The following is a 26,519-nucleotide window of genomic DNA, read 5'->3' on the forward strand; positions in this document are numbered from 1 at the left end:
GATTTTGGAAATGGATTAATTCCAAAATCTGTAAAGAGAATAATTGGAAACTCTAGTCCAAATATATAATACGACATAATTATATTACTACTTACTTTTAATGAGCTAGTTGAGCTTCTCAGCCTTTGCAGAGTTGCTGGATATCTGGCTCAGTATTGGTCAGCTTCAGTCTAAGATCAGCACGCACACTAAGACAATTTCTGTATTTTGTTTTTATTTGAAAGAGCAATGAAAATCCTTTCTCACAAAGATAGGTTGTAGAAAACTGCATGACAATTTTCAGTGCTTCTTCAGATAATTCAGGAAATTCACTTCTCACCGAAGGCGAGATCCAGAATCGAGCCAAACCAAGATCAAGCAATTGCCTTTTAAGCCCACTGTCACTTGAAACTCAATTAACTGCTCTTTTTTCGATAACGAATGATCGTTTCTCGTGACTATAAGCCTGAAATAGATCTCGAACTCGCAGAAATTTCTTATAAAAGTTATTTGGAAAATATGTTTCAAAATGCTGTTTCAGAGTTTTGAGGTGGTCACGTACCCTTTCCAGAAACTCAGAATCAACAAAAAGATCATTTTCCACTAAAAAGGATTCCAGTGTTGTAAAAGGTGCAAATTATCTGTCTTTTACATAACTAATGCACAACACCAGTTTTTTTTTTTTTTTTCCCCTCTCGAATGCCTTTATTTTGTTGTAGGCATCAAGAACAGTTAAGGAATCTCCCTTAAGAGAGAGAGAGATTTAGTTCATTTAATTTCGAAAAAAATGTCTGAAAGATAGCATAGTGTTGATAATTCCATGCTTTGTCAACAAGGAATGATGCAAAATTAGAATTCAAAATTAGAGTTTATTTATAAACAGTAAAACTTCGTGCCTTAATTGAAATAATCTTGTTAGTACTTTGCTCCTGGAGAGCCAGCGAATTTCAGAATGAAGCAAAAGTTGTATATATTCACTGCCTATTTCATCGCAGAGTAGTGAAAATAACCTGTTATTTAACGGTCGAGCGTTAATAAAATTAACTAGCTTTACAGCGTTGTATAGCACAGTTTTAAATTCTAGTCTCATTCCTTTGGAGGCCAACCTTTCCCTATGTATGAAACAATATACCAGATTCATATCCAGAGCCACTTCCTTGACCATAGAAACAACCCCCAACTATGCCTGCCTAAGGGCACGAGCTCCATCCGAACAGAAGCCCATGCATTTTTTCCCACTGGATTCTTTTATGTATTATGTAATTATTGAGAGTGTGAAATATTTCTTCTCCAGTTGTTCAGGATGGCAAAGTTTTACAAAACAGAATATCATCATGAATGTTGTTATCATGCCCATAATCTTACGTAGCATATTAACTGCACATCACTTGTAACATCAGTAGTCTCGTCTATTTGTAACACATAATAAGGGCTCTTCTTAACTCTTTCGATTAACTGAGATTCTATGTTACCTGCCATATCATTAATTCTGTGACCTACAGTGTCATTGAAAGAAGAGTCAAATCAACATCTTTTAGTAACTTGTTGCCAAACATAGTTTTTACCACATCTTTTATAGGTGGAAGTAGTAAATTTTCTCCGATAGAATGAGGTTTCCCTGTTTTCGCTATGCACAAATTTAAGAGATAGATGCTAAGAGATATGAACTGTTATATTTCCTACTGTACTTTTTCTTTGAACTGCTTGTTTCTTCTACTTTAATAGCATCAGATTTACTCGCCGTTAAAACACGTGTATCACAATTAAGGTTAGCATCACCTGTTTCATTTGCTTTCCTTTTCAAAGTCCTAGTTCCATTATTAAAAAACGTTTCCGAAAAAATACTGGGGTTAACTCATGACACACCTTGTCAAAGTATCATTTAGCACTTATGAAGGTATACTGAGCCTTGGTTGAAGGAGTAAAACTTTCATTAATAAAATCAATAAGCAACAAGCAATTGGTTGAAATGTGGATAACACATATTCACTTCAAATCTGACAAAACAGCAAGGGAAGGCAGAAGCAATAAAACTATATTGTTGTTCACTTCACCCCTCTTATTATTCGTCATTCTGCTGCTATAAATTATTGTAGTGCCAGAATGACGAGTAATAAAAGAGGGGTGAAGTGCACTATAATATAGTTTTATTGCTTTCGCCTTTGAACATTCTGACGCTATGTGTTGTTTTTTCGAGTCTCCTTTTGATTTCAGTAATTTTTACTTATTGAATTTTAATGTGTATGGATAATTAAAAATGTATGTATATATTTATTTAATTAATTTAAGTCTGCCTGCGGACCACCTGTCCCATCGTCGCTGACCACAGGTTGAGAAACACTGGTTTAGGATATTGGGTGTTGTCCATTCGGTTTACATGTTGTGTCCAATTTTGTTTATAATTGTTTAGTATTTCTTCTATTGATTTTGTTCTTAGTTCTTTTAAAATATCTTTGTTCCTTTTTTGGTCTAATAATGTGTATTTTCCAGTTCTTCTCATGAAATATCAGATTCATGAGAAGATTCATTGTTCTTATGCTTTGTTTATCTTGTTTGTTTATTGCCCACATTTCATTGCCATATAATCATGTGGACACTGCTAAGGTATTGTATATTTTCAAGCTTGTTTCTTTTTGTACTATATTTGGATTGAGTGTTCTATTTATCAGGCCTATAATCTGTAAAAATTTTGAAGTTTTTAATTTTATGTATTTTTCTCCTTCATATGATATTTCACATCCAAGATAACTGAAAGTATTTCTGTTCTATTATTTTATTATTAATAACTATTTTACTTCTAACTGGAGTTTGTCAACAAAATGCTTGTTTTAGTTTTATCTATGGATATTTTCATTCCAAACTGTTTTACTACAATGTTTAAATTATATATTGCTCTTTGTAAATTGTCTTCCTTATCTGATATTATTACCTGATCATCTGCAAATAATAGTGTATTTATTTTGTTATTCTGGAAAATTTCTATACCTGGATTGTTTAAGGTATTCCACTGTGTTAATATTTCATTAATCTAAATATTGAAAAATGTTGGAGACAGACGGCATCCCTATCATATTCCTTGGTTTATAGATTGATTTTCAGACATTTTTTCATTTATTTTTACTTTTATTTCATATAGAGACAAATGTAAGAAAGCTAAACACTGTGTAAAACTAGCTAAACAAAAGTCATTGGAGGACTTTGGCAAGAACATAGAAAATAAATATCAAGAAGGTGGTAAGATATTCTGGAGGTAGTTGAAGAAGCTTAGAAATGGAGGAAAGAGTGCTGTAAAAGAAGTTAGAGATGATAAAGGTGACATGAAAATGGGAGAAAAAGATATCCTTGAAGTATGGAGTAATTACTTCGAAAAAATTGCTAAATGAAATTAACGGTCGAGCGTTAATAAAATTAACTAGCTTTACAGCGTTGTATAGCACAGTTTTAAATTCTAGTCTCATTCCTTTGGAGGCCAACCTTTCCCTATGTATGAAACAATATACCAGATTCATATCCAGAGCCACTTCCTTGACCATAGAAACAACCCCCAACTATGCCTGCCTAAGGGCACGAGCTCCATCCGAACAGAAGCCCATGCATTTTTTCCCACTGGATTCTTTTATGTATTATGTAATTATTGAGAGTGTGAAATATTTCTTCTCCAGTTGTTCAGGATGGCAAAGTTTTACAAAACAGAATATCATCATGAATGTTGTTATCATGCCCATAATCTTACGTAGCATATTAACTGCACATCACTTGTAACATCAGTAGTCTCGTCTATTTGTAACACATAATAAGGGCTCTTCTTAACTCTTTCGATTAACTGAGATTCTATGTTACCTGCCATATCATTAATTCTGTGACCTACAGTGTCATTGAAAGAAGAGTCAAATCAACATCTTTTAGTAACTTGTTGCCAAACATAGTTTTTACCACATCTTTTATAGGTGGAAGTAGTAAATTTTCTCCGATAGAATGAGGTTTCCCTGTTTTCGCTATGCACAAATTTAAGAGATAGATGCTAAGAGATATGAACTGTTATATTTCCTACTGTACTTTTTCTTTGAACTGCTTGTTTCTTCTACTTTAATAGCATCAGATTTACTCGCCGTTAAAACACGTGTATCACAATTAAGGTTAGCATCACCTGTTTCATTTGCTTTCCTTTTCAAAGTCCTAGTTCCATTATTAAAAAACGTTTCCGAAAAAATACTGGGGTTAACTCATGACACACCTTGTCAAAGTATCATTTAGCACTTATGAAGGTATACTGAGCCTTGGTTGAAGGAGTAAAACTTTCATTAATAAAATCAATAAGCAACAAGCAATTGGTTGAAATGTGGATAACACATATTCACTTCAAATCTGACAAAACAGCAAGGGAAGGCAGAAGCAATAAAACTATATTGTTGTTCACTTCACCCCTCTTATTATTCGTCATTCTGCTGCTATAAATTATTGTAGTGCCAGAATGACGAGTAATAAAAGAGGGGTGAAGTGCACTATAATATAGTTTTATTGCTTTCGCCTTTGAACATTCTGACGCTATGTGTTGTTTTTTCGAGTCTCCTTTTGATTTCAGTAATTTTTACTTATTGAATTTTAATGTGTATGGATAATTAAAAATGTATGTATATATTTATTTAATTAATTTAAGTCTGCCTGCGGACCACCTGTCCCATCGTCGCTGACCACAGGTTGAGAAACACTGGTTTAGGATATTGGGTGTTGTCCATTCGGTTTACATGTTGTGTCCAATTTTGTTTATAATTGTTTAGTATTTCTTCTATTGATTTTGTTCTTAGTTCTTTTAAAATATCTTTGTTCCTTTTTTGGTCTAATAATGTGTATTTTCCAGTTCTTCTCATGAAATATCAGATTCATGAGAAGATTCATTGTTCTTATGCTTTGTTTATCTTGTTTGTTTATTGCCCACATTTCATTGCCATATAATCATGTGGGCACTGCTAAGGTATTGTATATTTTCAAGCTTGTTTCTTTTTGTACTATATTTGGATTGAGTGTTCTATTTATCAGGCCTATAATCTGTAAAAATTTTGAAGTTTTTAATTTTATGTATTTTTCTCCTTCATATGATATTTCACATCCAAGATAACTGAAAGTATTTCTGTTCTATTATTTTATTATTAATAACTATTTTACTTCTAACTGGAGTTTGTCAACAAAATGCTTGTTTTAGTTTTATCTATGGATATTTTCATTCCAAACTGTTTTACTACAATGTTTAAATTATATATTGCTCTTTGTAAATTGTCTTCCTTATCTGATATTATTACCTGATCATCTGCAAATAATAGTGTATTTATTTTGTTATTCTGGAAAATTTCTATACCTGGATTGTTTAAGGTATTCCACTGTGTTAATATTTCATTAATCTAAATATTGAAAAATGTTGGAGACAGACGGCATCCCTATCATATTCCTTGGTTTATAGATTGATTTTCAGACATTTTTTCATTTATTTTTACTTTTATTTCATATAGAGACAAATGTAAGAAAGCTAAACACTGTGTAAAACTAGCTAAACAAAAGTCATTGGAGGACTTTGGCAAGAACATAGAAAATAAATATCAAGAAGGTGGTAAGATATTCTGGAGGTAGTTGAAGAAGCTTAGAAATGGAGGAAAGAGTGCTGTAAAAGAAGTTAGAGATGATAAAGGTGACATGAAAATGGGAGAAAAAGATATCCTTGAAGTATGGAGTAATTACTTCGAAAAAATTGCTAAATGAAATTAACGGTCGAGCGTTAATAAAATTAACTAGCTTTACAGCGTTGTATAGCACAGTTTTAAATTCTAGTCTCATTCCTTTGGAGGCCAACCTTTCCCTATGTATGAAACAATATACCAGATTCATATCCAGAGCCACTTCCTTGACCATAGAAACAACCCCCAACTATGCCTGCCTAAGGGCACGAGCTCCATCCGAACAGAAGCCCATGCATTTTTTCCCACTGGATTCTTTTATGTATTATGTAATTATTGAGAGTGTGAAATATTTCTTCTCCAGTTGTTCAGGATGGCAAAGTTTTACAAAACAGAATATCATCATGAATGTTGTTATCATGCCCATAATCTTACGTAGCATATTAACTGCACATCACTTGTAACATCAGTAGTCTCGTCTATTTGTAACACATAATAAGGGCTCTTCTTAACTCTTTCGATTAACTGAGATTCTATGTTACCTGCCATATCATTAATTCTGTGACCTACAGTGTCATTGAAAGAAGAGTCAAATCAACATCTTTTAGTAACTTGTTGCCAAACATAGTTTTTACCACATCTTTTATAGGTGGAAGTAGTAAATTTTCTCCGATAGAATGAGGTTTCCCTGTTTTCGCTATGCACAAATTTAAGAGATAGATGCTAAGAGATATGAACTGTTATATTTCCTACTGTACTTTTTCTTTGAACTGCTTGTTTCTTCTACTTTAATAGCATCAGATTTACTCGCCGTTAAAACACGTGTATCACAATTAAGGTTAGCATCACCTGTTTCATTTGCTTTCCTTTTCAAAGTCCTAGTTCCATTATTAAAAAACGTTTCCGAAAAAATACTGGGGTTAACTCATGACACACCTTGTCAAAGTATCATTTAGCACTTATGAAGGTATACTGAGCCTTGGTTGAAGGAGTAAAACTTTCATTAATAAAATCAATAAGCAACAAGCAATTGGTTGAAATGTGGATAACACATATTCACTTCAAATCTGACAAAACAGCAAGGGAAGGCAGAAGCAATAAAACTATATTGTTGTTCACTTCACCCCTCTTATTATTCGTCATTCTGCTGCTATAAATTATTGTAGTGCCAGAATGACGAGTAATAAAAGAGGGGTGAAGTGCACTATAATATAGTTTTATTGCTTTCGCCTTTGAACATTCTGACGCTATGTGTTGTTTTTTCGAGTCTCCTTTTGATTTCAGTAATTTTTACTTATTGAATTTTAATGTGTATGGATAATTAAAAATGTATGTATATATTTATTTAATTAATTTAAGTCTGCCTGCGGACCACCTGTCCCATCGTCGCTGACCACAGGTTGAGAAACACTGGTTTAGGATATTGGGTGTTGTCCATTCGGTTTACATGTTGTGTCCAATTTTGTTTATAATTGTTTAGTATTTCTTCTATTGATTTTGTTCTTAGTTCTTTTAAAATATCTTTGTTCCTTTTTTGGTCTAATAATGTGTATTTTCCAGTTCTTCTCATGAAATATCAGATTCATGAGAAGATTCATTGTTCTTATGCTTTGTTTATCTTGTTTGTTTATTGCCCACATTTCATTGCCATATAATCATGTGGGCACTGCTAAGGTATTGTATATTTTCAAGCTTGTTTCTTTTTGTACTATATTTGGATTGAGTGTTCTATTTATCAGGCCTATAATCTGTAAAAATTTTGAAGTTTTTAATTTTATGTATTTTTCTCCTTCATATGATATTTCACATCCAAGATAACTGAAAGTATTTCTGTTCTATTATTTTATTATTAATAACTATTTTACTTCTAACTGGAGTTTGTCAACAAAATGCTTGTTTTAGTTTTATCTATGGATATTTTCATTCCAAACTGTTTTACTACAATGTTTAAATTATATATTGCTCTTTGTAAATTGTCTTCCTTATCTGATATTATTACCTGATCATCTGCAAATAATAGTGTATTTATTTTGTTATTCTGGAAAATTTCTATACCTGGATTGTTTAAGGTATTCCACTGTGTTAATATTTCATTAATCTAAATATTGAAAAATGTTGGAGACAGACGGCATCCCTATCATATTCCTTGGTTTATAGATTGATTTTCAGACATTTTTTCATTTATTTTTACTTTTATTTCATATAGAGACAAATGTAAGAAAGCTAAACACTGTGTAAAACTAGCTAAACAAAAGTCATTGGAGGACTTTGGCAAGAACATAGAAAATAAATATCAAGAAGGTGGTAAGATATTCTGGAGGTAGTTGAAGAAGCTTAGAAATGGAGGAAAGAGTGCTGTAAAAGAAGTTAGAGATGATAAAGGTGACATGAAAATGGGAGAAAAAGATATCCTTGAAGTATGGAGTAATTACTTCGAAAAAATTGCTAAATGAAACAAGCAGTGAAAGCACGGTGGTAAAAAAACACTCAACAGGCATACAGTCAGGAATACATATCCATACTTGAAGTAGAAAAAGCCATCAAAGGCTTGAAATGTGGAAAGGCAGCAGGAGTAGATTGATTACGTTGATGAACCTGTGATTTCAGTCAGGATTTCTCCATGACTGCAGGTCGTAAAGAGTCCAGCTATTCCTGTCTTGGGCCTTTCTTCTCCATTTTTTTCCAACTTTCTTAATCATTGGGTCTTCCCACCTTAAGGCTGGTCTTCCAGGTTTTCTTTTGGTATCTCTCGGATACCATTTTGTAACTCTGACTGTCCATCTGTTGTCTCTCATTCTGGCGAGATGTCCTGCCCATCTTATTTTGCTGTTGTAGATTGCTTTTATTATGTCTGTGAGTGCAGACACTTCTTCCTGATTTCTGTGTGTCTTACATGGTTTATTTTGTTTATATTGCACATTCTTCTTTCTATTGCACATTGAGTTGTTGTTATTAAGCTTTGTTCTTCTTGTAAAGTTGTGTTCCATGTTTCACTGCCATAAGTTAATGTTGGTAAGATGTGACAATTGAAAAGATGGGCTCTTATTTCTATATCTATGTTTTGGTTCGTAATTGTTGATTTTATTTTGTTAAAGGCTATCCAAGCAGCTCTTTTTCTCCTTGCTATTTCATTTGATATATCATTATTCATTTTTATGGACTGACCGAGGTAGATATATTCTTTAACTTTTTCAATGGTGTGAGATACTAGAGTGATTTTATGATCTTTACAGTATTTGTTTTTCATCCATCTTGTTTTGTCTGGGTGTATTTCCAATCCAATTTTTTGGCAGTTTTGGCTTAAGTTATTCAGCACTGATTCTAAGAGTTTAGGTGAGTGAGATATTAATACCTCATCATCGGTGAATAATAGGATATTTAACATTTCACCATCAACATTTATTCCATCTTTCATGTCAATTTTTAGAATGATGCTGCCCAGAGTAGATGTGAAGAGATTAGGTGATAAGACATCGCCCTGACATACTCCTCTACTTAAGTTAATTTTAATCGGGTGATTGAAAAGGGTGATATTTGTTGTGCCTTCTTTGTAGATAATTTTTATGAGTTGGATATATGCTTTTTCTACGCCTTGTTCTATTAAAGCTTGGAATACTGCGTTATGCTTAACAGTGCATAATGCCTTTTTAAAATCTATAAAAAGAAGACAAAGTGGGATCTGGTATTCTCTGCATCTTTCTCTTAGCTGAGTAATAGTTTGAATGTGATCTATTGTTGAATAGCCTTTTTTGAAACCAGCCTGTTCTTTGCAGCTATTTCATTGGTGGAGGTTTGTATTCGGTTAAGGATGACTGGTGAATATTTTATATGTGTGTGTGTGCTAATAGACAGATGGGTCTGTAGTTACTGATGTCTTCTTTATTATCTTTTTTATGAAGAATTATGGTCTTTGATGTTTTCCCTTCAGTAGGTACTTTCCTTAATTGTATATATCAGGTAAACCTTTCTGCTAAAACTTTAAAGAGTATTTGTCCACCCATTTTTACTTTTTCAGGTAGGACAGATGGTATTTCCAAATTTTTGTCTGGTACTGGAGCTACAGGAATAGATGATATTCGAACAGAAATGCTGAAGTATGGTGGTATAAAAGTCTCATAGTGGCTGCACTGCAGAGTTCAGAAGGCCTGGACAGAGGGACGAATTCCTGATGATTGGAGTAGAGCTCTAATAGTACCCATATATAAAAATGGAAATAAAACTGAATGTGAGTATTACAGAGGTATTTCCCTACTGAGTGTTCCTGGCAAGATTTATGCCAGTATACTTCAGAAATGGTTGAGAAGAATTGTGGAAGAAAAGCTTGGAGAAGAACAAGCTGGATTCAGGCCAAATAGAGGCTGTCAGGATCAGATCTTCACTTTACGACAAATAGTACCCATATATAAAAATGATAATAAAACTGAATGTGAGAATTACAGAGGTATTTCCCTAATGAGTGTTCCTGGCAAGATTTATGCCAGTATACTTGAGAAATGGTTGAGAAGAATTGTGGAAGAAAAGCTTGGAGAAGAACAAGCTGGATTCAGGCCAAATAGAGGCTGTCAGGATCAGATCTTCACTTTACGACAAATAGTTGAGAAAGCATCGGAATATAACAAAGATCTGTATTTAAGTTTTGTCGATCTGGAAAAGGCATATGACAAGGTGCCAAGAGAGAATCTTTTCAATACACTACAGTTATATAGTGTCAATGGGGCATTATATCAAGCAATACTTAGTTTTTATTTGAGTTGTAAGTCAGCAGTTAGAATTGAAGGAAGTACAGGAAGATGGTTTAATGTTAAATCTGGTGTGAGACAAGGATGTACATTATCCTCGCTCTTATTCATTATCTATATGGATCATATTATGAAGGAAAGTGGTATTAAACATGATATCAGAATTGGAGATGTTAATGTCAGCTCTTTGCTTTATGCAGACGATGTTATACTTTTAAATAAATCTGCTACAAGTTTGCAAGATTCCCTGATTCAGTTGAATAACTGTTGTAATAGATATGGTATGAAGGTCAGCAATAAAAAGAGACAATGAAAATAGGTAGAATCTTTGAAAATATCAACTGTGTTTTGAACAGAAAACCTGTGAACTAAGTAAAACATTTCAGCTACTTATGCATGATTTTTAGTAAAGATGGTAAATGAAATATGGAAATAGACAACAATTAATAAAGCTGGTATGATAGGAAGTCAATTGAATAAATTCATATGGAATAAGAGAGAAATTAGTCAGAACACTAAATTAGCTGTATACAAGACAGTGTTCAAACCAGTTTTAACTTATGGATCTGAGAGCTGGGTCAGAAGTAAAGCACTTAACCAAAGACTAGAGACCACAGATATGAGAGTCCTGAGAAAGATTAGAGGTGTGAACAGATGGCATCAATGGCAGTATCATATTAAAAACGAGGATATTAGGAAAGAACTTGGCATCGTCGGCATCCAAGAATGTGTTAGCAGAGCTAATCTCAGGTGGTATGGTCACTTAAACAGAATGGGCGAGGAAAGATTAACCAAACAGGTGTTCTCTGCCAGGTTGGCAGGAAAACGACCCAGAGGAAGACCGAGATATAGGTGGATTGATACAGTACAAAGTGCCTTAGACAATAGAAATATAAGATCTGATAATGTTGGAGTCTTGACAAGTAACAGACTGATTTCGAGGAAAATTGTAGATAGGAAGTTAGTATTGATGTAAATTTTTCATGTAGTACTATCATATCCTGTACACCCCTTGAAGGTACATATCAGGAATTTGATGATGATGATAATTATCCCAAGACCTCATGGAGTCAAAGACTCATCTGGGAGGTCTTTTTATCACACACACACACACACACACACAGCCCATCATATCGTGCCTTGAACACATTCAAACTCCTTGCAGAGACACCACACTCTCAGCAATGCATTCCCATCATTCACAAATCTGCATGGAAAAAACATGCCTCTCAACACCCTCTTTATACAGTTTCCAGGGATGACCTCTGGTTCTCCCGCTATTTTCTGTAGAACCTCTCCAGCATCGATCCTATAACAACCCCTTACCAATTTGTAGGTCTCTATCATATCTCCCCCTTTTCCTTCTCTCCACCAGACTCTGCAAATTACTTCTTCTCAATCTTTCCTCATACTCAACATTCCAGAGGTCAGAAACTTCCTTAGTCAATCTCCTTTGGACACTTTCCAACATCTCTTCATCCTTCTGAAAACCAGGTGACCAAATCTGGGCACAAGAGTCCATGTGTGGCCTAATGAAAGCCTTGTACAACGGAACAAGAATCTCCCTACTTCTACACGTCAATGATCTCCGCATCATTCCCAGATGCCTTTGTGTTGTCTTCACAATTTTGGCTATGTGTCCCCTAAATTTCAGATCCTTATCTACTATCACCCCCAGATCTCTTATTTCTTCCACCTGCAACAATATATCTTCACCAAGCATAAATTCTGCATCCCATCTTTGTTTTCCAAATTTTAAAACCTTGAATTTTGAATGTTTGTAATTTATTCAAGTCTTCTTGTAAGGCCACAACATCTTCACAGTTTGTCCCAACTTTGCATCATATGCAAACAACTGAATATCTCCATCCTAATCTTCACCTATACCATTAATATACAAGTTAAACAGTAATGGCCCCAAAACAGACCCCTGAGGCATTCCACTAGTGACTTTCCTTTTCCTGGATATTGCCCCCCCCATACACAACTTGTTGATACCTATCAGATAGCCAGTCTCCAGTCCAATGCACTAATGTAATATCCAACCCCATCTGCTCTAGTTTGACTATCAATTTATCATGAGGTACTCTATCAAAAGCCTTTGCGAAATCTAAGTATATATGTGATTGCCTGTGGAAATACTAGTAGTGGTGAATGGTGTTGGTGTAGTTGCGGTCAGTTGGTAGATCAGCGGTGGAAACAGTTGTAGAGCAGGTGCCCTCCTTCGATGAGTCTTTGGACTCCCTGGAGGTTTCGTGTAATAATAATAATATTACTGTGTATCCTTCTCCTCTGTCCAAGGAAGCAGTCACTTTATTGTAATAAGTAAGTAGATTACTAAAACACTACCTCCCTTTAGCAAATCCATGCTGTCCATCAAAGATAATACCATTGTTGTTAACCCAACTCTGGATTCTAGTTCTCACAATCTTCTCCAACAACTTAACCACAACACCTGACACACAGATAGGCCTATAGTTTGATGCTCGAGTTCGATCACCTCCTTTATGAAGTGGCACAATCTTGCCTTCCTTCCACTCCTTGGGGACTTGACATTATCTTTGTATATATTCAATATTGCATGTAGTAAAATATTAGGTATATTTATTCTTTGTAATATATCAAATAGTATATATCTTTTTTACTTTGTCAAATGCTTTTTTGTAATCTATAAACAAAAGATGATTTTTCAAATTAAATTCTCTTCTTTTTTTTTATAAGTTTAAAAAAAAAAAGCTGCATCTATTGTAGAGCATCCTTTTCTAAATCCCTTTTGACATTCTAATAATATTTTTTCATTGTATATTTTCAATTTTTCATTTAAGTATTCTACTATATATTTTGTAGCATGTATTCAGTAAATTAATACCTCTGTAATTAGCAAGTTTTGTTTAATCCCCCTTAATTAAATATAAGTATTGCTTACTTGTATTCCATTCTATTGGTATTTGTCCATTTGTATATATATTTTATTTAAAAATTTTAGTAATCTCTGATGAAATTTTTTCCAGCAAATTTATACAGTTCGGAGTTTATTCCATCTTCTCCTGCTGATTTATCATTTTTTTGTTTTATTTTAGGTTGTCCTTTAATTCTTTCATTGTTATATCATTTAAACTATTTTGTAACTTTTTGGTGTCATTTTTTTATTTCATTGGCCCATATATGTATTTTTTTTTATTTTTATGATATTTTTTGTGTTCCTAGACTTTCATATGCTGCTGATGTAATAATTTCTTTTATATTATTCCATTCTTTCTCAATTTCTTTATTTTCTTGTATTTTTTCTAAGTAGTTATTAATCCTCTGTTGGTATAAATTTCTTATACTAATTACTTTGTAATTAGATTTTGTTTCTTTAGTTTTTTTTTTTGTATTTATTTTTGTAACTAATTTGGTGGAAACCTTAATTCTGCCTGCACTAAATAGTAATCTGTGTTAATTTCTAGCCCTCTTCTGACTTAGGAAGAGGTTTGCTGCTTTTTCATTTGCTTTAAAGTAATCTATTATTGATTTTTGTCCTCTTGCACACCGTGTATATTTATGTATATTTTTATGTTTGTAGAATGTATTCATTAATTTTAAATTATTATATAATCAATAAGTTGCTTTCCATTTTTGTTTACTGTTGGTTCTCCAAATTTTTCTATATTATTATTAATTTTTTTTCATTCCTATTCTAGCATTAAGATCTCTGGCTATAATTATATTGTCTGTTTTATTTAATTTTTCATATATTCCTTGTAACTGTTTGTAAAAGTCATTGTTTTCTCCTTCTTTTCCTTCTTTGGGGACATACACTCCAACAACTGTTAAATTTTCTTTATTTCATTTTAATTGCACTTCTAATATTCTTTCATTCCATTATGTATAATGAGTTATTTTTGCTTTAATTGATTTACAGATCCAAATCATTACACCAGCTTTTTGCATATATTTGTTTATCCACTCCATTATATATATGATATTGTAATTAGCTTTTTTTTTTTTGTTCCTTTAAGTTTCATTTTTGTTTCTGTACGAAATGCAATTTCTATATTGTCATCATTTAAAATTTTATCTAATTCTGCTTTATGTGGTATGCTTCTAATGTTCCATGTAGCATAATTTCATCACGTTTTTCTTTTTCCAAAGTTTCTTAACCTTTTCCAGTTTGCGGTTTTTCCATGTTTTCTGTCCAGTTTGGATTTCGTTGAGACTTGAAAGTAATATGTGTGTTTCCCTATGTCTCGAGTGGTGGGACTGCCACTTTAAGGCAACTAGGCTCACTTTTTTTTTTTTAGTAGATAGTGGAAACTACAGTTTGAGAGGAAAGAGTCACCCCCTCGCCCTCAAATTGCTCTAATAGCACTGTTTGTTGGGGGGGGGGAGAGTAAGAAGTGAGAGAGAGAGAGAGAGAGAGAGAGTACAGGAAAGAAGAGTAGAAGACCAATCTACAGATATGATATACCAAATGTATATTGTAGAAAGTAAGATCAGGTCTAGCTGGTATCTCGGGTTTGCCATGCCCATACTTACCAATATCAACTCCTGAGAGACCCCTTTCTTTTACCTGCAGAATAATGATAGAATTCTCTTAGGCTGTTTTTAGCTTGTAGTGTCAGTTTCCTTTCATACTTCCACTTAGTTTTCCATACAGTAGTTGTAATTCTTCTGGCTGTGCCTTATAATTTTCATAACTGACATCATCTGCACATGGTATTCCTTTCACACATCTTTTTTCTTAAGAATGTGAGCTTAATAAGATTATAATCCATTTCACTCCCACCCTGTTTATTCTTTGAACTCTAGCAACATATTCCAAGCATCAAACTTACATGAAAAACTGTTACTAATATATTGTAGACATAGATTTCTATCCTAAATGGAATGAAAGCATCTGTTATCATTAGTAGCACACCTCCTTTCCTATCTTGTCCATCCTTCCTAAAAATACAGTACCTTTTACACTCACTATCAGTTAGTACATCTGCTTCTGAATTCCAGGTTTCACTGGTAACAATAATGTTGAAAGTTTATTTTTCACTTGATCAGACTATAATAAATTTAGTTTAATCCTTTATCCAAATGTGTGCAAACAAAGTTTGCACCTGAAAGTGTCTTCAGGAATGGGGCAAAGGTGGAGCAAGCTACCAACACTCCTATCTCAGTATCTCCCATAATGCAAAACACATCTCCTTGCAGATATGTATAATGTTATGCATTAAGGGAAGGGCCACTACCCAGACTAGTTTCGACCTTTATTGAGGTCTCTTTTATTAAACTAAATTTATTATAGTCTGATCAAGTGAAAAATAAACTTTCAACATCTTTCTCTAAATCCAGAGTAATTTAATAAAAAGGTGGCACACCATTTGGCAACTCCTATAGGAGGAGATGACCTTGCTAATGCTTCTGCCTTGGTATCTCCACTTGGGCCTGGCTCCCACTGAAGAGACCTCAATAAAGGTCGAAACTAGACTGGGTAGTGGCCCTTCCCTTAATGCATAACATTATACATATCTGCAAGGAGATGTGTTTTGCATTATGGGAGATACTGAGATAGGAGTGTTGGTAGCTTGCTCCAACTTTGCAACGAGTTGTCCGGTGTTGTACCACTTTGCCCCAGTCCTGAAGATACTTTCAGGTGCAAACTTTGTTTGCACACACACTTGGATAAAGGATTAAACTATGGTAACAATATGGTAACATTTATTATGGTAACAATAATCTGAGTCCACAATGTATTCACTAAGCAACAAACCCAACCTCTTTGTTCCTGATGATCCTGGCATATAATTTATATAATATTCTGTATATTTTAAATTATTTTTATTTAATAAAATGTGCTTTTTCTCTAAATGCATTACTTAAACTTTTCTTTGTAGAAGCCACCATTTGCTGAATGTGATGGAAATAATGACCTGGGTGCCTTTTTTCGTGAATGCCAGTCAGCACCCCCTCTGGTATCTTTCTCTAGCCAGCCAACTCTTGAAGAGCAAGTATCAGAGATTAGTAATCAGTTGGCGATATTTGAAACGAGTTTACCAGACTTTGATCAGTTTGTAGATAAAATTTGCCATACTGAGTCTCAAAAATAAAATTGTTCAGTTTTAGAAGCCTTTGCCTAAAAATTAGCAAAACAACACTATGATATGAACTATTGAACATTTCTTCAAATAGAGTTGTACATTATTTTTCTAATTTCCATTTATCATTTGTACAGTAGTTTTTTTGTTTGTTTGTTTGTTTGTATTTTGTGGGAGATATATCTTAATTTAAATATGTGAACCTATTATTATTTTATTGAATTAAGATGCATAAGTAATGCTGTTTACTATAAGAAGTTGCAATCTTTTCCTGTATGTCTACTTAACTTCACTGATTGTGTGGTCCCCATTCCTCATGGAAAGACAGCATTCTTAAGTGTATAAATAAACATGGCTTGACAGCTAAGAAAGCAAGCTGAGTAAGTGTAGCTACTAAGCTACTTTGCATTTATTCCAGAAATTGCAAAAATTGTCTGTACTTTGCCTTGCTTTCTCAAGGAAATTTTTTTATTACTGTTGCTTAGTTTAAATTAGTGCTTATTTAGCATAAACATTTTCTTCTTTGTGTCAGTTATTATTTCAGCCTTCCACCAAGAGAAGTCCATCAAGGGTTGTTATGGCACTAACTTTTCATCATAAAATATATATATATATATATATTCTAGACTCTATATATTCATGTTTTTTGAGAAGAACATTGAAGCACCCAGAAAAAAAACAGTCCCAAATACCAACAGTTTTGAACCAACCATATACTTGCAAACAACACCACTTGTAATTACAACCGCAACATATAATCATCTTTCTAAATTCTTACCCTTGAGTGGATTGCACTTTCTCACATTCATGTCTTCCTTGCATTCTCTCTCTTATAGTGTTATTTTCATTTTTGTATACAACAAAAACAATATGAACATGTTCAAAGTGCTAATTACATATTATCAATTGTCTTATCACTATTTTCATTGAATATCCATATTGAACTATAATTTGAAATTTATTAGTAATAATAATTGTTAATAATATCCATAACTTGTCCCTTATAAATCAACATTTTAAAATGCTGCCATGCATATACACTAATTAATATATCAAAAGTAATTGTTGCATTTTAAACAGAAATGATCACAGAACATGTAAAGGTTAAAGATTCTGGACCAAAATATAGTATTATGTAATATCAAACATATAAATTCCTTAAATTGCTATTAGTTTTTTTTTAAAACATTTGTTTACACATTAATTTTGTCTGAACATATTTCCTTCTTCCCATGCTACAATATTAATGTTCAGAATATATGAGCTATGAACTGCATTTATTACATCTCGGGTCCTAAAACCGCAGTGTACATTAAAAAGTAATTTGTAATGTGCTGCATTATACATCAACAGAACTAGGTTAATGTAACTTTAGGTATATGAGCTGTTCTTATCTATTTCAAATAACTACTTCAACATGCAAATAAAACTTTGTTGATAATTTTAAGGTTTACTATTTAAGGAATCTTATGCTGTAAAGTTCTATGCCAAGATAGAATATGAACGTTATCCCATTTCACTTGTCTGTTATTTTTAAGAAAAAAAAATCAGTTCATTATTTTCATTGAAAGTTCCTTATGAATGTATGAGATTTGAAAGAAAAAGGATGTGTCAAAACTGTTCGGAAAATTATATAAACGCATTAATACTATTAAAATTTCATCACTATATGTAATTAATGACACTACTTTGGCATGTCACCTCAACCATTTCCACATTGTTTTAATTATATAAATCTTTAGAATTGGTATCCAAAAGATTGTATATTTATATTTTTCCTAACTGGTTTTGTTACTTTTAATTAAGGATATGAGAAAGTCTTCAAAAACATTTGAAAAAAAGCATTGCATTCATAATCACCAAACAAGATGTTTTTTGTGGCAGAAAGTGTTTCATTTTCTTATGATTAAATATTCAACTGGCATCAGTTGACTTAGCACTCTTCACATTACACTGCTTCATATTTGCAATTGTTACTACCCCTGTAATTTTGGTGCTTCTTTACTTATACCTCCATCCTCTGCTTTTTCTTATAGAGAAATATTTAAAGAAAAATTGCATGCATTGCATTTTGTTTTGAAAAAAGTAAAGAACCACTATCACAAGGGTAAGGAACACTTCAGCTTTTTTTTTTTTTGCATAATTATGTAAGCAACCTGAAATGTGATTTTGATAATACTGTGAATGTAAGCATACATTTTAGTAAAACAATTCAGATTTCACTGGAATTTATGTAATAGCTTTTTTTTTCTTTTCTCTTTTTTGGAATAATTATCAGAATTACTATCGCACAGTGATAGTAATTCAGATAATTATATACAAACATTCAAAATAGAATATGATACAGTATGTTAATTTAGTAAGTAAATTTATTAAATACCACATTCTTTCAACAAAATGGAATGTATTGTTTAAATTTTCTATAAATTTATTTCGTATTTTATCTTTATATCATTTTATCCTTTTTAATATACTTTAATATGTTTGTCTTGGTAGCTATAGAGGTTTTTTTTTGGTATATGTGTATTTAAAATTTTTTTTTTTTATTTTATTTATTTTTAAATTCAGCACTTGTAATTCATAGCGACTTCTTAAAACAACTTTTGGCTTCTAAGAAGGGGGGAGTGGGGTGATTCTATACCTTTATTAGCATATAGCATTGTTTTTAATATTAATATCATTAAAAGTATTATACAATAATTCTCTGATCAATACCTGCCTTATTCCTAGCACATAGCAACAATAGATTAGTATTAAAAATAATTTATTATATATATAGACTACAATAATCATTCACATGAGTTTAGTAGCATGTTTATATAGGAGCACCCTACTTAGTCGACTTCATTGGCTGAAATCCTGTAATGATATGATTAAGGTATGGAAACTATGGAATATTTGTGCTAATACAAATCAAAGGAAGTAAAAAATGATCCATAGTATATGTTTAATTAACAGTAAAGGGTTGAGTTGACTAAATAGGCAGCATCAAACTACTCTAGTCACTTTATTATTATCTGAGACCTTCAGAGAGTCAAGGACATACGAAGTGAGGCTATAAATCACCAAAACCAGCTGTCATACCTTGCCTTAAATTCGTTCACACTAGATGCACTCACTACCCCTAAAGACAAACTCTAACTCACTCACTCACTGTTCTTTGCGAGAAAAAAAACTTAATTTTTAACTCTTTCTTGATGGCGAACAAACTTAACTTCCATGAATGTCCTCATGTTCTCTCTCTCCCCAACTTCCATATAACAAAAAATTTCATCAGATGATATCCTATATAACACCCATTCAAAAGTTTCTAGACCTCCATCATATCACTCCCTCTTTCTTCTGTTAACCTCTTTCTCCTGAGTAATCCACATACTTGCAATCTGTTCTCATAATCTAAATCCCATCCAGATATAATCTTTGTAACTCTTCTTTGTACCCTTTACACAGCTTCTTTATCCCCCTTGGAACCAAATCTGCACACAATAATCCAGGTGTGGTCTTATCAAGGCCTTATAAAGAGGCAAAATGATTTCCTTATCCTTACATGTCAAGGTTTGTTTCAACATTGTAACTATCCTCTGAGTTGTATTTGCAATTTTTGCTATATGACCTTTGAACTTCAAATTACTATCCACCATCACACCAAGATCCCTAGCCTCATCAGTTTCTTGTAGTATAACCAAGCATAATATATGCTGGAAATCTCATCATGCCTAAGTGCATAACTTTACGTACTAACATTAAACTGACAGCCATTTTCTTTTGCCTATTCAAATCATTTTGTAAGTGCTGGATATCAGTAGCATTCCTGATTGTCTTATCTATGTTATCATCATCAGCAAACAGTTGCACATCTCCTTTTAGACCCTTCCTAATGTCATTAATGTATAGATTGAACAACAGTGGCCCAAGGACTGAACCCTGAGGTACACCAGTGGTCACCTTAAATCTGGCAGATTCACACCACCACCACCATACACCACTTTTTTGATATCTATCTGTCACCCATCCACTGATCCAAGTCAAGAATTTATATTCCAGTCCAATATTCTCCAGTTTATGCAACAGCCTTTTGTGTGGTATCCTATCAAATGCTTAGGAAAATCCAACATTATCATAGTGTATCAATTCCCTTTATCCAGCTTGGCTGTAACATTATTATAAAATATGAGCTTTTATAACCCCATGCTGCTCCTTGCAGAATATAGCTTGTTTGTCTACCCATTTTTGCATGCAAGTTCTTACCAACTTCTCTAAAGTCTTCACTACCACACCAGAGATACTGATAGGTCGGTAGTCCGATACATCAGTTTATACACTACTCTTGTACAATGGAACTACACTCATGTTCATAAAAACTGCATCATCTGCTGTAACTGTTTTTTTTTTTTTTTTTGGTAATTAAATTTGAATGCCTATTTGAAAAGGGATAACATAATAATTCACAAATAATGAAGGTAATATTACATTTTTATTTTTGATTAATATTTGGCTATTTATAGAGTACAAGATGCGACATAATTAGGAAACGACAACAATCTTAACAAATTTGCAAATATTTCAAAATAGAGTGGACACAGTGATATTTTCACTGGAAAAACAAATATGAGTATCAAAATTTAGTTCAACTATACAGTTTTACTAACATTCAAAGCTAAAAATTCACTTTTTGCTGTTTAGTACTTTGTGGGTCTTCCTCTTATCTTTATTACAGCTTGTCATCATCAGGGCATTGACAAAATCAATTTCATGATGAATACAACTGTCAGTTCATGGTTTTCATGCCCTTGTAATGGCGTCTTGGAGCTCCCAAAGTGTTTTTGACCTCTTCTTGTGCATTTCAGTCTCAATCGTGGTGAGATCTGGGCTGTTTACTGGCTACAGTGGTTGCTGAATCGAGTATTCATTGAGCTACTTATCCCGCAACAAAAATGAAAGCTTTTTTTAAGTACTAAACTCAATTTGTATGGTACATTTTAGGGTTATAATAGCATTACTTACACTTTTTGTCCTATTACAAGGGGCAGAGTCATTCTGAAAGATGCAGTTTGTCCTTACAGTAAAGTGGTCTCTGATAGTGGGTAGCAATTCATCTTCTAAAATTTTCTGGTAAACTTGTGCATTCACTGAACCTTTTGTGAAATGCAAGAAACCAACACCATGATATGACATGTGGCCGCGGAGGATCATCTGACTGACTAAGAATTTGATTGTTGACACCAGACAATCAAGGTTGAATTTTTCCCCTGATCATCTTCGAATTGTCTGCCTGCCATTGGCACCCTGCAGGTTAAACTTTTTCTTGTCAGAACAAATTACTCTTTTCCACTGATCAATGGTCCATTTGGCATGCTCTTTGCACCAATTTAACCAAGCCAATCTCACTTTTTTTTTTTGGTTAACAAGTATTTCTTTTTAGGACACCTGGCTATTCTCCTGACATTTACAGAACTTGCCACAACTCCCATTTGTTCTTTCTAGTCTCGTTTCAGTTCTCCAGACAATGCATTGCGATTTTTGAAGCAGAGCCGCTTTAGAACTGATCCTGGCATGGTGTAGACAGTAGTTTTCTTCCTGTCTCCTTCTTCCTTTCAGCATATCTGGTTTCCTTCACTTTCAACAGCAGATTGACTAAAGGACACCCTTTTAGCTATTTCACGAGAGGAATATCCTTCTTTTTCTATGAGGCTTTAACTGCACATAAGTAGCCATAGCGATCTCAGCAATGCAGAAAATGCGAAAACTAGCTCTTGTTGTCTGTTTATAGCATATAAAAATTCTGATGCAATACAACAAAATATCTAGTGATAAACCAATGAAAATGACCATTTAATTACTAAAAACTGCATTTATGTAACATGATGCTGTTTCTATGAACATGAGCATATCACACATTCCCTCCATTCCTGTAGTATCATTCCTGAGCTAAGACTCAAGTTATACAAACATGTGAAAGGCCTAGCCAATTAAGTCAAACATTCCTTTAACAAACATACTGATAATCTATCTGTTTCTATTGACAAATTCTTATCCAGGTTATGCAACTGCTCTTCAACCTTATTTTCATGCACCTCTAACTCTTCATCCAACATAGCAATAGCACTAGACACCATATAACTTTCCTTTCATTGAAAGGAAATTGGCCACACAGGCTAAAGAGAATCCCAAACAGTTTTTTCAATATGTTGCAAGTAAAAGGAAAAATGCTCATGGTAGAATGATCTTAAAAAATGCTGAGGGTAGGGAGGTAACCGAATCAGTCGATATTGTGGAATTACTGAGCGAGCACTTTGCAAGAGTATATCATCCAGATGGTGACTTTGCAGGAATGGAAGAACCAACAGCTTATACTGGAATTGTGATGAAGTAGAGGTAACTAGTCTATTACAGAACCTCAATGTCAATACATCTGTGGGATTGGATGGTATACCAGCTCGTGTTGTAAGTGAAGCGGCCAAAGAATTGTCAGTGCCCTTGACCATTTTGTTTAATTTGAGCCTCAGGACTGGGTCAGTCCCAAGGGGGTGGAAAGAGGGGAAAATAGTTCCACTGCACAAAGGTGGTTCCAAGGCTGCTGTTGAAAATTACCGGCCAATCAGCATAACAGGAATCATTATCAAGGTCTTAGAGAAAATAGTCAAGAGGAAAATACAAGATTGGATACTGTATCGGGGACAGCATGGTTTTGTGAAGGGTAGGTCATGCCTCAGTAACTTGCTCACGTATTATAACACAGTGACGGCTGAACTGGATAAGGGTAATGGGTTTACAGTGATTCTACTGGACCATGCTAAGGCCTTTGACAGGATACCACATGGAATTCTAATCAGTAAATTGCAGCATATGGGAATGGACATAGGGTTGGTGAGATGGGTAGGAGGGTGGTTGACGGAGAGATATCAGAGAGTGGTTTACTCAGGAGTAGAGTCCACAAGACGGCCTGTGACTAGTGGTGTGCCACAAAGATATGTTCTTGGACCACTGCTGTTTAATTTGTTCATAAATGATATAGGAAAGGATCTGAAAGGAACAGTTCATTTGTTTGCGGATGATGCGAAGTTGGGTAGGGCAATAGTGAATGCAGATGACGTCAAAATTTTGCAGGATGATTTGGATAGATTGGAAGTCTGGGCTAAGGAGAATGGATGTCAATTTAATGTGGCAAAATGTAAGGTTATGCATTTTGGGGTGAAAAGATTGGCGGCAGTTTACTGCATTGGTGGAACCGTGCTCCAGGAAATTGATGAGGCACGAGATTTAGGAGTGTTGGTGGATAAGGAATTGAAATTTAGGGGACACATTGCAAAAGTGGCCAAATCAGCTCATCAAATCACTTGGTTGCTGAAGAATACGTTAACAAGCAGGTTATTGTTCCTCTGTATCGAGCCTTGATAAGACTCCATCTCGACTACTGTGCTCAGATTTGGTCACCTAGGTTTCTTCTTGATGGGGAGGAGGTGGAGAGGATCCAGAGGCGAGTGACTAAGATGATAGCAGGTCTGTGGAATGAACCGTATGAGAACAGGTTGAGGATTTGTGGGTTGCAAAAATTGGTTGATAGGCGGAGGAGGGGAGATATGATTGAGACATTCAAATTACTGAAGGGTTTCTATAAAATTAATTCAGAAGATATTTTCGAGAACAGGGCTGGTTGTTTGAGGACTAGGGGACATCCATGGAAACTGGGCAAAAGTGTGGTTAGTAAAGGTGTTAGAGCTGGGTTCTTTACTTTTAGAGTAGTGAATGAGTGGAATGCGCTCCCTGAGTCTGTGGTGGGTGCTGTGACAGTGAATGAGTTTAAGGCGAGATATGATAGATACTGTATGAATGTCAAATAGTTGTGATGAATATGATTTGGGGCCTCCCTCGATGAGTCTAATGACTCCCTGGAGTTGCCCGTAATAATAGTAATAACATACACCTGGTTGATATATCTTAAGCAAAGTGAGCACTCGTTAATTGAACAATCTCATTTAGCTTCTGACACTAAAGTGCCATCTGCATTCAGTCAAGTTATTCTTCCACATTCATTCTTTCTTTTGCTTGCAGCATAATGATAAAATTCTTTTGGATTGCCTTTAACTTGCATGGGCAATTTTTTTTCATACTCTGATTTAGCTTTCCGCACAATACTTGTGTTACTTTTCTGGTCTGAGCTTTATATATTTCATAACTCCTCTCACTCTTATTCTCATGATATTCTTTCCACATCATCTTCTTTTTGTGGATCTCTTGCTTAATAAGGTTGCACATCCATTTCACTCCCAACCTATTTATTCTTCAAACACTAGGGGATACATTCAGATACCACTTCATTTAAGAACTTTTTCAAATATTCTCATGCACTGCTGACATTTTTCCCATTCAGTAACTGATACCATGGGACCAAATATAGTATTCTCCTATGTTGATCATAATTTCCAGCTTTGTAGTTCAGCATGTAACCTGTTCTAATAGGAACATCAACATAATTAGATACTTCCTAAGAAAGCACGACAAAATCACTGTCGCGAACTGGTGATAAAATAGTCATATTCTTAACATATTCTTATTATTTGAGAATGGCTGTAGTGTCAGAAATACAAAATTTTGCTTCATTGTTTTGGAAATCTAATTTGTATTGGGAATTCAAAGTGTGCATCTTGTTTATATAAATCCTACTTAATTTTAGTAGTTAGATTGAACTTTCCTACAGAATTTGAACAAAACAATTCCATTAATTTCCTTACCACTGATTAACTGAATAATCACATCAAAAGAAAAATATTTCGCAAACCAACACGTTTGCGATTATTTACATATTCATTCATATCATCAAAAAATCAGTTATAATTTCACAATTCGTGAATGAATATAAACTTTCCATGAACTGTAGAAATTTGAAAGTGAAATTAGGTGATTAATGAAATCCTTATAAACTATATATATCCGCAACAACTGATTAATTATGCTAATACCATAGCCAGAACTCATGTAACTACTCCCCAAATCAAAGAAATTATCACGAATACATTGTGTACAAAATATGTGCAAAGCATTCAAAAATATATTCAGACATACTGATTATAAATTGGAAATTTATTATATATTAATATATTATCATATAGATTAGAAATTAACTACCCTTTTAAAACCCATAAAAGATTCAAATAAATATTTGAATATCACAATGTTGTATACAGTTTCCCATGCCAGCCAAGCTGTGATTTCGTCTACATAGGGTTGACAATAGATCACTATGGTTTTACTTACAAGAACACTTCAGAGACTGCAATATCCCTATTCCTGATCATGTCGATAACAAAAATAAGAAGACCCAAAATAAAAATACTACAGTAGCAAAAACTGAAATTGCAAATCGTGCTTTGGAAAAAAACATATGCCTGAGATTGAGAAAGCAACTATCTTAGATTTCCAAAAGAATGAAAAAAAAAAAAAAAATTGCGATTTCTGATACTATAGTACCTGAGGCAAATAAGGTCCACATTTAAAATTTGAATAAGTTTGACAATTGTTTAGATTAATTGAAACAACAATGTTCATATTAAAGTTTGTATTATCACTAATTTAAAAAAAAACACAAATAAGAACAATTCTTGCAGTAATTTATATTTTAACCAAGTCTTTAAAAAACATCTTGAGTGGGCCTCATTAAACCATAGTAGTTTAATAAAGCCCTTGAACAAAATTAAATATTTTAAAAAGAATATAACAATTATTTTTAATTATTTTTAATTATTATTAATTTTAATCATAATTACTAGCTTAAGAACAATCATAAGGGCATACAAATACGGCACATTCTTCTTTGGTGAGACCGACACACGCTCTTCATGGTACCATTTAAGACACCGTGTGCATTGCCTCATATCAGCAACCTTCTCTGCATCCATGGCAATCAATACTACCCCTCTTTTGACACTCTTTTTGGTTCTTCCTGTTTTTTAGTGGCAGCCTTCTCTTTCTTATTATCCTTTTCTTTGAAAAGATCTTTGGTCACTCTCTGGCCCTTATAATTTAAAAGTTTTTCTTTCTGGTGTTGCCTTTACAACTGCATAATTTGG

General features: G+C 33.6%; 1 protein-coding gene across 1 annotated transcript in view; it reads left to right on the forward strand.

Annotated features, from left to right (window-relative positions):
- The window catches only part of Atg13 (Autophagy-related 13), a 163,268-nt gene extending 144,491 nt beyond the window's left edge, over window positions 1–18,777 (forward strand). The window contains exon 7 of the mRNA XM_090395985.1: window positions 16,252–18,777. Coding sequence (XP_090252111.1) covers window positions 16,252–16,464 — 213 coding nt within the window. The 3' untranslated portion in view covers window positions 16,465–18,777. The remainder of the gene's footprint in view (window positions 1–16,251) is intronic.
- Window positions 18,778–26,519: the final 7,742 nt, after the last annotated feature.

The sequence above is a fragment of the Typopeltis vanoorti genome, chromosome 7, assembly GCF_054136105.1.
Source record: "Typopeltis vanoorti isolate ZY-2024b chromosome 7, IOZ_Tvanoo_1.0, whole genome shotgun sequence".
Taxonomy (NCBI): domain Eukaryota; kingdom Metazoa; phylum Arthropoda; class Arachnida; order Uropygi; family Thelyphonidae; genus Typopeltis; species Typopeltis vanoorti.